Source organism: Bufo gargarizans, chromosome 5, assembly GCF_014858855.1.
Source record: "Bufo gargarizans isolate SCDJY-AF-19 chromosome 5, ASM1485885v1, whole genome shotgun sequence".
Lineage (NCBI taxonomy): Eukaryota > Metazoa > Chordata > Amphibia > Anura > Bufonidae > Bufo > Bufo gargarizans.
Genome location: NC_058084.1, coordinates 141,843,166 through 141,856,144, shown reverse-complemented (window position 1 = coordinate 141,856,144; position 12,979 = coordinate 141,843,166). Strand labels below are relative to the sequence as shown.

The following is a 12,979-nucleotide window of genomic DNA, read 5'->3' as shown; positions in this document are numbered from 1 at the left end:
CATTGCTTGTCAGTCTCACTGGGGACCCACTTATTTTTTACTTACAAAATTTCCCCATCATTAAACATGTTCATTAGGTTAGCTGTCACTTAGTTTCTAGTACCAAGCAGAATAACTCATATAGATCCTATATAGTACATTGGATATATATAGATCACAGGGCTATCTTGTGTATTACAGAAGAAACAGGATACATTCAAGAATAGCTCCTAATACATGCAGATGTAATTACAGTCGTTGTACACAATAATCTCTTCCCTTTCATCCACAGAAACGTAGAAACAAAACCCGAGTGCGGTCCTTTATTTTTCACCCTGAAGATGGCCAGGTGCATTGTGTATGGTATAATATGCCACAATACACAGCATCTCGTGCATGAGCCACAGCTTCCCGGGCACATTGCTTGTAGCTATGTATGTGCATACTCCATTTGGGTAGAGTTATTTACTAGAAGTGAAATGGCGGATGGTAAATGGTGGATTGAATAACAGAGCAGCATGTTCTATATTACAAGTGGACTTAATTACTATGTAGAAAATACCATGTCCTATAAAATGTGTAATAAGACTATACAGGCCAGAGCTCCCCATCTTTTTAGTATGCGGCCCACTCGATACACTCCACTTGCAACCCCCACCTCTAAACATTTCCTCGTAGCCCTGGCAGCAAAATTCTATTTCTTTCTAGGCCACCCAAAGCACCTTATTAAAGCCATCCATCAAGGAGATTTGTATTTTTATGCTCTGTTTTTACACTAGTTGCCCCCAAGACTCAGAACGTGCACATACGTTTCCCCGTTAAGAGAAATTCCGCCTACAGGCACTCTTTGCATCCGAACACCATTTATAGACTTGTTTTTGCCAACAAGAAAGTATATGAAACCGTTAAGTTCTCCAAAGGAAAAGTCCAGATTTCCTATTGTATTTTGTAAAGGGTATTAGTTCCTTCAGGGGATATTTAATAATATATTTTTCTCCAGTACACTGCATGCATTTCTTACTGTATTACCCTCAGAGTAGCATCTGACACATTACAAGCAGGGACCTTATAGTGTACAGCAACAAGTCCTAATCGCTGTCTGATATGAAATGAACACATTCTATACAGCTGCAAATAAGAGAAACAAGGTTTAGACACTTTGAGGGACATTTATCAAATCTGCAACCTCAGTTTTGTTATTTACCGTATTTTTCACCCTATAAGACGCACCGGCCCATAAGACGCACCTAGGTTTTTGAGGAGGAAAATAATACAAAAAATATTTTTAACCAAAAGGTGTGCTTTTGGTGGGTTTTGAACTACTGGTGGTCTGTGCATGACACTATTATGGGTGATCTGTGGATGGCACTGTTATGGAGGGGAATCTGTGGATGGCGCACTGTTATGTAGGGGATCTGTGGATGGCACTGTTATGGGGGGGTGATCTGTGGATGGCACTGTTATGGAGGGGAATCTGTGGATGGCACTGTTATGGGGGGTGGATCTGTGGATGGCACTGCTATATATGTGTCACCCACAGATCCCCCACCCCATAACAGTGCCATCCACACAGATGCCCTAATATACCATAGCTAAACCTGTGGGAGGGGGGAGGGGCCGGTGTCATGCAAATGCGGCGGGGCGGTGCAGTCACTGTACTCCGGCCCCACCGCTAAATGTCCTGTAGCAGGCAGAGCAGGGCGGGCGGCCGGCCGGAACTCACTGATGTCACGTGACGTGCCTGCGCCGCATACTTTATGAATAAAGTAGGCGGCGCAGGCACGTGATGTCAGTGAGTTACCGCCGCCCGCCCTGCTCTGCCTGCTACAGGACATTTAGTAAGTAGGCATTAAGGTAGTGAGTAAGCGGTAGGGCAGGAGTACAGTAACCGCACCGGCCCCGCTGCATTTGCATGACACCGGCCCCTCCTCCCTCCCCCTCCAGCTGATACATCACAGTCTGCAATGCTGCAGCATCGCAAACTGCGATGTAAAATGACAGCATTCACCCCATAAGACGCAGGGGCATTTTTCCCCCACCTTTGGGGTGGAAAAATACGGTAAAATGTCACAGTGATGGTCACATTCAACATTAAGTGCATAATTTTGCGACATTTGGTGAGCCTCACCACCAGCATCGGACTGAAGTTCCTTGGGTCCACCAGAGGAAATTATTCTGAGGGCCAACCTTCTGTATAGGACACTATTTTATGAGGGGTCCATTACTGTCAGAGCTTGGGCCCACCACAGGATCTTCTGGTACTCTGGTGGGCTAATCCCACCCTGGTTGCCACTTTTTTTGAGAAGTGGAATCAAAAGTTGGTCAGGATTACAGATTAGAACATTTTTCTAATTTATGCTGTGTGACTTTAAAAAAAAAAAAGGCATGCACCACATTGCAGTATTAGAGATTTTTTCATTTCTGGTCTGAAAAAGGGATCTCAGAGTCTCGAAAGCTTGCCTTATAACATGATTTATTATAGTTAGCCATTAAAAGGTATCAAATTACAATATTGCATATTATTTCTCTTTTTGAGAGCATCAAGACTACTGGCTAAGGCGGTACCAAACCTTTTTCTTTTACTCTAGCTCTAGTTACATACAGTCAGGTCCATAAATATTGGGACATGAACACAATTCTAACATTTTTGGCTCTATACACCACCACAATGGATTTGAAATGAAACGAACAAGATGTGCTTTAAGTGCAGACTGTCAGCTTTAATTTGAGGTTATTTACATCCAAATCAGGTGAACGGTGTAGGAATTACAACAGTTTGCATATGTGCCTCTCACTTGTTAAGGGACCAAAAGTAATGGGACAGAATAATAATCATAAATCAAACTTTCACTTTTTAATACTTGGTTGCAAATCCTTTGCAGGCAATTACAGCCTGAAGTCTGGAACGCACAGACATCACCAGACGCTGGGTTTCATCCCTGGTGATGCTCTGCCAGGCCTCTACTGCAACTGTCTTCAGTTCCTACTTGTTCTTGGGGCATTTTCCCTTCAGTTTTGTCTTCATCAAGTGAAATGCGTGCTCAATTGGATTCAGGTCAGGTGATTGACTTGGCCATTGCATAACATTCCACTTCTTTCTCTTAAAAAACTCTTTGCTTGCTTTTGCAGTATGCTTTGGGTCATTGTCTATCTGCACTGTAAAGCGCCGTCCAATGAGTTCTGAAGCATTTGGCTGAATATGAGCAGATAATATTGCCCGAAACACTTCAGAATTCATCCTGCTGCTTTTGTCAGCAGTCACATCATCAATAAAACAAGAGAACCAGTTCCATTGGCAGCCATACATGCCCACGCCATGACACTACTAGTGTTGAGCTGGAGGTGCCATATTCAATTTCGCAATATTTTCTTCAATATTCGTTGAAATCGAATATTCGTCATTATTGTATTTATCGCGATTAATATGCGATTTAATCATTCGCATATTGTGATTTTTAAGCTTAGAATTAGAAGTTATAAATTATAACTTCTAATTGCCTTATAACTTAATAATAAACCAACTTTCCTATTCTTTAATCTTGGAGATCTAGATTTAACACGAATATAGCGCTATATTCTATGTCTTTGTTAATAAAAGAATGAAGATAGCGAAGTATTCTTTATTCTACATCAACGAAGGTAGCGAAGTATTCTACATCAACGAAGATAGCGAAGTATTCTACATCTTCCTCAATTTAAGTTATTATCGCATTGCGATTACAACTTAGGCGATTTTGATAATGGTGGTATTGGGAGAATTAACGGTCGAATATAACAAATATAGTACTATATCTAATAATAGTGGATTATAAAAGTTGGATTTGCAATGCGGTTAATAATAATAGCAAATATTATCGCATTGCGATTACAAATTAGCACTGCTAGATTCCAGATTTGTTAACTTTGTTAATTCTAGCAAGCTGACCAATTCCATTAGAGACCCAGCAGCAGCTACAAGTTCAAACCGCAATGCGATTAATATAACTTGAATTAATCACATTGCGATTTCAACTTAGACCTGGTTTACTAAATTACTTTAAATTAGCGTGGATGACGAATATATTTATTAGTCAAAACAAAATATTCTCCATCTTCGCTAATTCAAGAAAGCCAACCATTGTAAACCAGGTACAAGGTAAAATCGTTATGCGATTTATTCAAGTTTTATTATTCGCATTGCGATTGCAACTTGATTCTCACATCCGACAGTACATTCTAGCATGGAGGCGTTCCCATGGTGATGGGGATGCTCCATGCGCACGGGAAGTAGATAGAGGCGGCAACAGGCACTGACTTGAGCAGGCAGGGAGCAAGGAATCCTCTCTTAAAAGTACTGCTTTTGGACAAAGCTAGGGTAACAATAAAAAATAAATAAAAAAAGAATATTCAAAATAACGAATCTTTAGCACTATATTCGAAATATTCTCGAATTAGCAAAGTGCCGATATTCGCTTAAAAATTTCAATATTCGAATATTCGCACTCAACACTACCACCTGCTTGCTTCACTGATGAGGTGGTATGCTTAGGATCATGAGCAGTTCCTTTCCTTCTCTATACTCTTCTCTTCCCATCACTCTGGTACAAGTTGATCTTGGTCTCATCTGTCCATAGGATGTTGTTCCAGAACAGTGAAGGCTTTTTTAAATGTCGTTTGGCAAACTCTAATCTGGCCTTCTTGTTTTTGAGGCTCACCAATGGTTTACATCTTGTGGTAAACCCTCTGTAGTCACTCTGGTGAAGTCTTCTCCTGATTGTTGACTTTGACACACATACACCTACCTCCTGGAGAGTGTTCTTGATCTAACTCCTGACGAAGCCTTTCTCGGCGAAACGCACGTCGAGGTGCAGTTCTGGTCATACACTTTGGGTTCCAGCATACCATGGGTAACTTATGTTTTGTTTCATGCATGGTTAGTTTGTTATTTTAGTGTCACTGCTTGCACGTAGTATTCTTGCTTCGCCCTTACTATGTGATGTAGTTTGGTTGTCTGTATTCCCATGATGGCTATTCATGTCACCAACGGTGGGCAAGTCAGCTATGTGTGACTGTATTGACCGTATTGATGTTCCACATGTATGCAACACACATATGTTTATATGTTACTTTGTGCAAACTTACAGCTCTCCCATTTTTATGCGGTTTCATACCCAGTGTCTATGACTCCTTTTCCCTGTTAGTCCGGTATATGTGAGGGTGTTTGTTTACGGTCCAGTTGCACGGGGCATCCCACTCTCCTTTACCTTGTGCCTTCATGTTATACTATTTGTATTATGTCTTAATAAACTACATATATATTTTATATGTGTTCTCTCATTTTCTATGGGGTTATTGTTTTTTTTTTTGTTCTTGTTGGTTGCTTCACTGATGGTGACAGCTCTTTGGATCTCATCTTGAGAGTTGAGAGCAACAGATTCCAAATGCAAATAGTACACTGGAAATGAACTCTGGACCTTTTATCTGCTCATTGTTATTGGGATAATGAGGGAATAACATACACCTGGCCATGGAACAGCTGAGAAGCCAATTGTCCCATTACTTTTGGTCCCTTAACAAGTGGGAGGCACATATGCAAATTATTTTAATTCCTAAACCGTTCACCTGATTTGGATGTAAATACCCTCAAATTAAAGCTGACAGTCTGCAGTTAAAGCACGTCTTGTTTGTTTCATTTTAAATCCATTGTGGTGGTGTAGTTAGTGATCACCAAGAAGATCATTTCTTACTGTAAGGCCGCAAACCGCGATTTGCGGAACGGAACGGGCGGCCCATTGTAGAAATGCCTATTCTTGTCCGCAAAATAGACAAGAATAGGACATGCTATATTTATTTGCGGGGCCACGAAACGCTGCAACGGATGTGGAAAGCACACGGAGTGCTGTCCACATCTTTTGGCGGCCCCATTGAAGTGAATGGGTCCGCACCCGAGCCGCAAAAAATGGTTGTGTGCATGAGGCCTAAGTCTTACACACATATAAAAAAGCCAAAGCATTCTGCTTTTGTTCCTATACCCTTACTGACAGTTGCACTTTAAAGTCAATGGAATGGAAAAAGTTTTACATATATGAGTGATTACCTTGAGTTTAAAATGTTGCATGAAATGGATTATCCAGGAATTAAAAATTAAATTAAAATCCTTAAATATTACTTTAATATATATCTGTCTAGGGAGCAGTCATTAGGAGAAATGAAATGGCCGCCGTCCTATCAGTGCATACAAAACCTGTCCTAATCACACAGGAGGACAAGTTACTTCATCACACCATAGTACTGCCTCATCCTCCTCTCTGCTCTGCCTGTCAGGAATCATGATCCTGAATACAGGTGAATCTTTGTGGGACTGGAGAAGATGAAGAGACATGAGAGGAGGGTGAGGTGTGGCTAATGAGCAGCAGCACTTGTTTACAGTCTCCATTACCACAGCCCCACATTACCACAGCCTGTCCTGTCCGTCCTCTCTATACTTAATGTCTCCTCATGAACTAAATTCTACAGACATTCAGCTAAAGTTCTTATCATCTGTATTCAGGATCATAATCTCTGATAAGTAGAGAGGAGGATGAGGCAGCTCTTTACCTCAGTGTTGTTAAGTAACTTGTCCTCATATGTGATCAGGACAGGTTTTGTGTGAACTAATGGGACAGCGACCATTTTGTTCCACCTGATGATTGCCCCCCCCCCCCCAGACAAAACGAGCCATTATAAATAATGAAAGGTATTTGAAAATATATTTATAATAAAGTAATATTGAAGTATTTTCATTTTCTCAATTACCAGAGAACACCTTTAAGTTTCAGGTTGCAGTTTTCATTCCTTCATTCATTTTCAGTTCCCTGATATGCAGTTTGCAACTTGCTTATAATTTTTGACTATTCTTATATGGGTGTGTTATTCTCAGTGATACATATTGGATGTGAGGTTTGTGTGACTAGGATGATACTCCCTTTACTAGCTCTGATGAATTAGCCCAGCATTATTTCTGTACTCATTCCTCCTTCTACAGCCCATGAGAGATCTCGTCTCCCTTGTTTTAAGAGACTCACTCTGTACCCTACTCCATAACTGACCTAGTCAAGAGCAGGGTACTGACTGATCTACATCTGAAACAGTAACATAGCCAGAAAGATTACAAATTTTGCATAAAAAAAAAAAAAAAAAGAACAATAGAAATGAAATAAATTTCAATGAAAAAGACCACACATAGCTTTCATGGTTTTTAACTTGGTTTAATTGTGACCTGAATAATATATAATCGGGCATATATCTGGAAAAAAAAATCCTGCAGCATATATGTTTACACTTTCTGTCAAGGTAATTGAATAGCAGGCACCTATTGTAATTACATTTATTGGCACTTATTTCCAGGAAAAATTACAAAAAATATGATTCTTCCAATAACAGTAAAATTATAACATTGACAAGACATGTTTTTTATTTTTACAGAATCTCAAATGAACACTCTCCAAAACTTCAAATTCGGAGCCACAGTTACTTAAGGGCAGTGAGTGAAGTTTCCATTAATAGGAGTATGGACACCCTTGACCCATCAACCCTCCTTACATCTCCAAAATTCCGGTCTAGAAATGAGAGCTACATGAGAGCCATGAGCACAATTAGTCAGGTGAGTGGTGAGCTCTCAACCATTTGACAGTTCAAAGAGTTTGTCCAATAGAGTAAACCATTGTAGACCTCACAGAAGCTTTACTATATGGTTTACGAAGAATGTCCATTTAAAGCAGTAAATTTTTGTGTAGCCAGGGACACAGGCTGTTTTAATACAATTATTTTTTCAAAACTTCAGCTACTGATAAAATGTAGTGTTTAAAGAGGGCTTTTAGCTTCAAGTAGAAAATAGTGAGAGTGATTGAACTTATATCTGTGTGACAGTCATAGCTCAAAGAACGTCATATTCTCCAGGAGAGCGTTCACATGCCTGCTTCTTCAAAACATTGTGGCCATCGACTAAGCTGCAGAATAGTAGTATAGAATAAAAAACAGTCCACTTTTAGAGGAGATGAATGGGCTGATCTTATCCTTCTATCCTTTATCCAAATCTCCACTATATTAACTGGGTGCCAGATGACAATGACACAATGGTAATAAACTGTATATTCACTATACACAACTAACAGTATAATATTATACATACATTGGCACATTTATTAAGACCAGCATTTTAGATGCCGGTCTTAATAACCTCTATATCTGGTGGTGGCTCCACCAAAGATATTAAGAGGTGCCATCCTCTCCATAACTTTGGCGCATCCAGTGCCAGTTCTAAATGTAAGACAGCTTCAGTATAATAAATGACCCCATAATCCCAGGTTCACTAAATATATTGTGGATCTTTATATATAAACAACGGAAGCAGTTACAGAACATGGTATTGCCTCCTTTTTCCCTGGAGAAAGCAATATTAATCCTAGATCTCCAGTGGTTGGACTCTACTTTCTACCCTGCTGGTCCACCATGAAGGTGCTAAAATCATGCAAAAAAGAGGTGTATGTAGAATTTAAACTGTTAGATGCAACGTTTGATGCAGATGAAAGCACAGTTTTGATGCTGTTTTTGTAACCACAAAACCAGCAGTGAATCCAGTAGGATAGAGTAGTATAAGTCCTTCTTTTAAAGTTTCCATTCCTGATGACTCTACTTCTAGCTTTTAAAAACTGCATGTGCGATATGTACTATATATATATATATATATATATATATATATATATATATACACACAGTTGAAACCAGAAGTTTACATACACTATATAAAAAGACACATATGCATGTTATATCTGACATGACATCAGAATAAACCTTTCCTGTTTTTGGTCAATTAGGATTCCCATAATTAATATTATTTGCCAAATGCCAGAATAAGGAGAGAGAGAATATTTTAAGGCATTTTTATTACTTTCTGCAATGTCAAAAGTTTACAAACACTGAGATTACTATGCCTTTAAACAATTCTGGACTGCCCATATGATGAAGTCATGTGTTTGGAAGCTTTTTAAGCTTTTTAGGTTTGTTGGCAACATCTGAGTTAATTAGAGACACACCTGTGGATGTATTTAAATGCACACCTGAAACACACTGCTTCTTTGTGTAGCATCATGGGAAAGTCTAAAGAAAACAGCCAAGATATAAGGAAGAGAATTGTGGACTCAGGTCTGGCTCAACCTTGGGTGCAATTTCAAGATGCCTGAAGGTGCCTTGTTCATCTGTACAAATAATTATACACAAGTTCAAACAAGATGGGAATGTCCAGCCATCATACCGCTCAGGAAGGAGACAGGTTCTGTGTCCCAGAGATGAATATGCTTTGGTCTGACATGTGCATATCAACCCAAGAACAAAATCTAAAGACCTTGTGAAGATGATAGCGGAAGCTGGTAAGATTGTGTCAATATCCTCAGTGAAACGAGTATTGTATCAACATGGGCTGAAAGGCCACCCTGCCAGGAAGAAGCCATTACTCCAAAAGACACATAAAAAAGTCAGATTAATGTTTGCAAATGCATACAGGAACAAATAACTACATTTTTGGAGACATGTCCTGTGGTCTAACTGTTGGAGGAAAAAGGGAGAAGCTTGGAAGCCTAAGAACACCATCCCAACTGTGAAACACGGGGGTGGCAGCATCATGGTGTGGGGTTGTTTTGCTGCAGGAGGGACTGGTGCACTTCACAAAATACATGGCATCATGAGGAAAGAAGATTATGTGGAAATACTGAAGCAACATTTCAAGGCATCAGCCAGGAAGTTAAAGCTTGGGCGGAAATGGGTCTTCCAAATGGACAATGACCCCAAACATACTGCCAAACTGGTTACAAAGTGGCTTAAAGAAAATAAAGTCAATGTTTTGGAGTGGCCAATGGCCATCACAAAGCCCTGATCTCAATCCTATTGAAAATTGATGGGCAAAGCTGAAAAGGCTGGTGCGAGCAAGGCGACCAGCAAACATGGCTCGATTACACCAGTTTTGTCAGGAGGAGTGGGCCCAAATTCCGACCAACTATTGTGAGAAGCTTGTGGAAGGATATCCAAAACGTTTGACCCAAGTCATACAGTTTAAGGGGATTGGTAACAAATATTAATGAAATGTACTGTATGTAAACTTTTGACTTTGCAGAAAGTAATAAATATGTCTTAAACATTCTCTCTGGCATTTGGCAACTAATAATAATTATGGTAATCCTAATTGAACAAAAACAGTAAATTTCTATTCTGATTTCATGTCAAATATTAAGAAAAACATGCATATGTGTCTTTTTATATAGTGTATGTAAACTTCTGGTTTCAACTGTATACTTAATACATTATAATAACTATAGACACTATTCTATAATACTTTTATACTATAATGTGTTATACAAATATGTACCTATGAAACTGTTTCTTCTTTTTCAGGTTAGTGAAATGGAAGTCAATGGGCAGTTTGAATCAGTATGTGAGTCCGTTTTTAGTGAGCTGGAATCTCAGGCAGTGGAGGCACTGGATCTTCCAATGCCTGGCTGTTTTCGAATGAGAAGCCACAGCTACGTTAGAGCAATCGAGAAGGGATGTTCTCAAGATGATGACAGTGTGCTGCTAAGACCATCATCACCTCCACGCACAACGACTACAGTGAGGACAATCCAGAGCAGCACCGGTTAGTACTAGCGTAATTTATAATCATAAGAAAGTCGCCAATAATCTCATCTCAAATATAATGGACATTTCTGGTATACGTGGCGGCTTATTATTCCCATAGATTCATTCATATAGACAGATTTATGTGTATGCTTACCAGTTTAAAAACACAGGCGTCTTATTAACTAGTGAAAATTAGCAATACAAAGTTTAGTTGTCATAAACATGCTATTTTACAACTTTTTCCCATTTGTATATCATTTTTATGTTTTCAACCATTCAAGCTAATATAACTAATTTAATTAAGTATCACTCCCACAAACATCTTTCTCTGGCCCATTAGAAAGGTACATGATGTAATCTGTAGTGAAAGTAATTTTCTTACCAGTGACTGTTCTGATCCTCAGCTGTGTCATGTGACCAACTGACACAGGACAGGAAGTCAGTTACATTGAGGCTCCCATAGGAATACAAACCGGATTCAAAAAAAGTTGGGACACTATACAAATCGTAAATAAATACTGAATGCAATGATGTGGAGGTACCAACTTCTAATATTTTATTCAGAATAGAACATAAATCACAGAACAAAAGTTTAAACTGAGAAAATGTACCATTTTAAGGGAAAAATATGTTGAATCAGAATTTCATGGTGTCAACAAATCCCCCAAAAGTTGGGACAAGGCCATTTTCACCACTGTGTGGCATCTCCCCTTCTTCTTACAACACTCAACAGACATCTAGGGACCGAGGAGACCAGTTTCTCAAGTTTAGAAATAGGAATGCTCTCCCATTCTTGTCTAATCCAGCCTCTAACTGTTCAATTGTCTTGGGCCTTCTTTGTTGCACCTTCCTCTTTATGATGCGCCAAATGTTCTCTATAGGTGAAAGATCTGGACTGCAGACTGGCCATTTCAGTACCCGGATCCTTCTCCTACGCAGCCATGATGTTGTGATTAATGCAGAATGTGGTCTGGCATTATCTTGTTGAAAAATGCAGGGACTTCCCTGAAAGAGATGACGTCTGGATGGGAGCATATGTTGTTCTAGAACCTGAATATATTTTTCTGCATTGATGGTGCCTTTCCAGACATGCAAGCTGCCCATGCCACACACACTCATGCAACCCCATACCATCAGAGATGCAGGCTTCTGAACTGAGCGTTGAAAACAACTTGGGTTGTCCTTGTCCTCTTTGGTCCGGATGACATGGCGTCCCAGATTTCCAAAAAGAACTTTGAATCGTGACTCGTCTGACCATAGAACAGTCTTCCATTTTAAATGATCCCTGGCCCAGTGAAAACGCCTGAGCTTGTGGATCTTGCTTAGAAATGGCTTCTTCTTTGCACTGTAGAGTTTCAGCTGGCAACGGCGGATGGCACGGTGGATTGTGTTCACTGACAATGGTTTCTGGAAGTATTCCTGAGCCCATTCTGTGATTTCCTTTACAGTAGCATTCCTGTTTGGGGTGCAGTGTCGTTTAAGGGCCCGGAGATCACGGGCATCCAGTATGGTTTTACAGCCTTGACCCTTACGCACAGAGATTGTTCCAGATTCTCTGAATCTTCGGATGATGTTATGCACAGTTGATGATGATGGATGCAAAGTCTTTGCAATTTTTCGCTGGGTAACACCTTTCTGATATTGCTCCACTATCTTTCTGCGCAACATTGTGGGAATTGTTGATCCTCTACCCATCTTGGCTTCTGAGAGACACTGCCACTCTGAGAGGCTCTTTTTATACCCAATCATGTTGCCAATTGACCTAATTAGTGTTAATTGGTCTTCCAGCTCTTCGTTATGCTCAAATTTACTTTTTCCAGCCTCTTATTGCTACTTGTCACAACTTTTTGGGGATTTGTTGACAATGTGAAATTTTGAATCCACGAATTTTTCCTTTAAAATTATACATTTATTCGGATTAAACGTTTGATCTGTCATCTACGTTCTATTACAAATAAAATATTGAGATTTGCCATCTCCACATCATTGCATTCAGTTTTTATTCACGATTTGTATAGTGTCCCAACTTTTTGGGAATCCGGTTTGTACATAGAGAAAATGACTTCCTGTCCACACATAAGATGCTGTGTTATTTGGAAATTCTGATCGCTGGTCATATGACATAGCTGAGCATCAGAAGTGAGGGCAAAGCTCACAAATACACTGGTAAGAAGATTACCTTCACTACAGATTACATCATGTACCTTTCTAACAGGTCAGAGAAAAAAAAAATTGTGGTAGTGCTTCTTTAAAGGGGTTGCCTCCCTTCAGCAAGTGGCATTTATCATGTAGAGAAAGTTAATACAAGCCACTTACTAATGTATTGTTATTATCCATATTGCTTCATGCACTGGCTGGATTCATTTCTCCA

General features: G+C 39.6%; 1 protein-coding gene across 1 annotated transcript in view; it reads left to right on the top strand.

The window, feature by feature from the left end:
* The window catches only part of DLGAP1 (DLG associated protein 1), a 278,071-nt gene that overhangs the window by 89,740 nt on the left and 175,352 nt on the right, over window positions 1-12,979 (top strand). Inside the window, exons 3-4 of the mRNA XM_044294017.1 lie at window positions 7,423-7,600; window positions 10,384-10,624. Of these exons, the coding sequence (XP_044149952.1) occupies window positions 7,423-7,600; window positions 10,384-10,624 (419 nt within the window). The remainder of the gene's footprint in view (window positions 1-7,422; window positions 7,601-10,383; window positions 10,625-12,979) is intronic.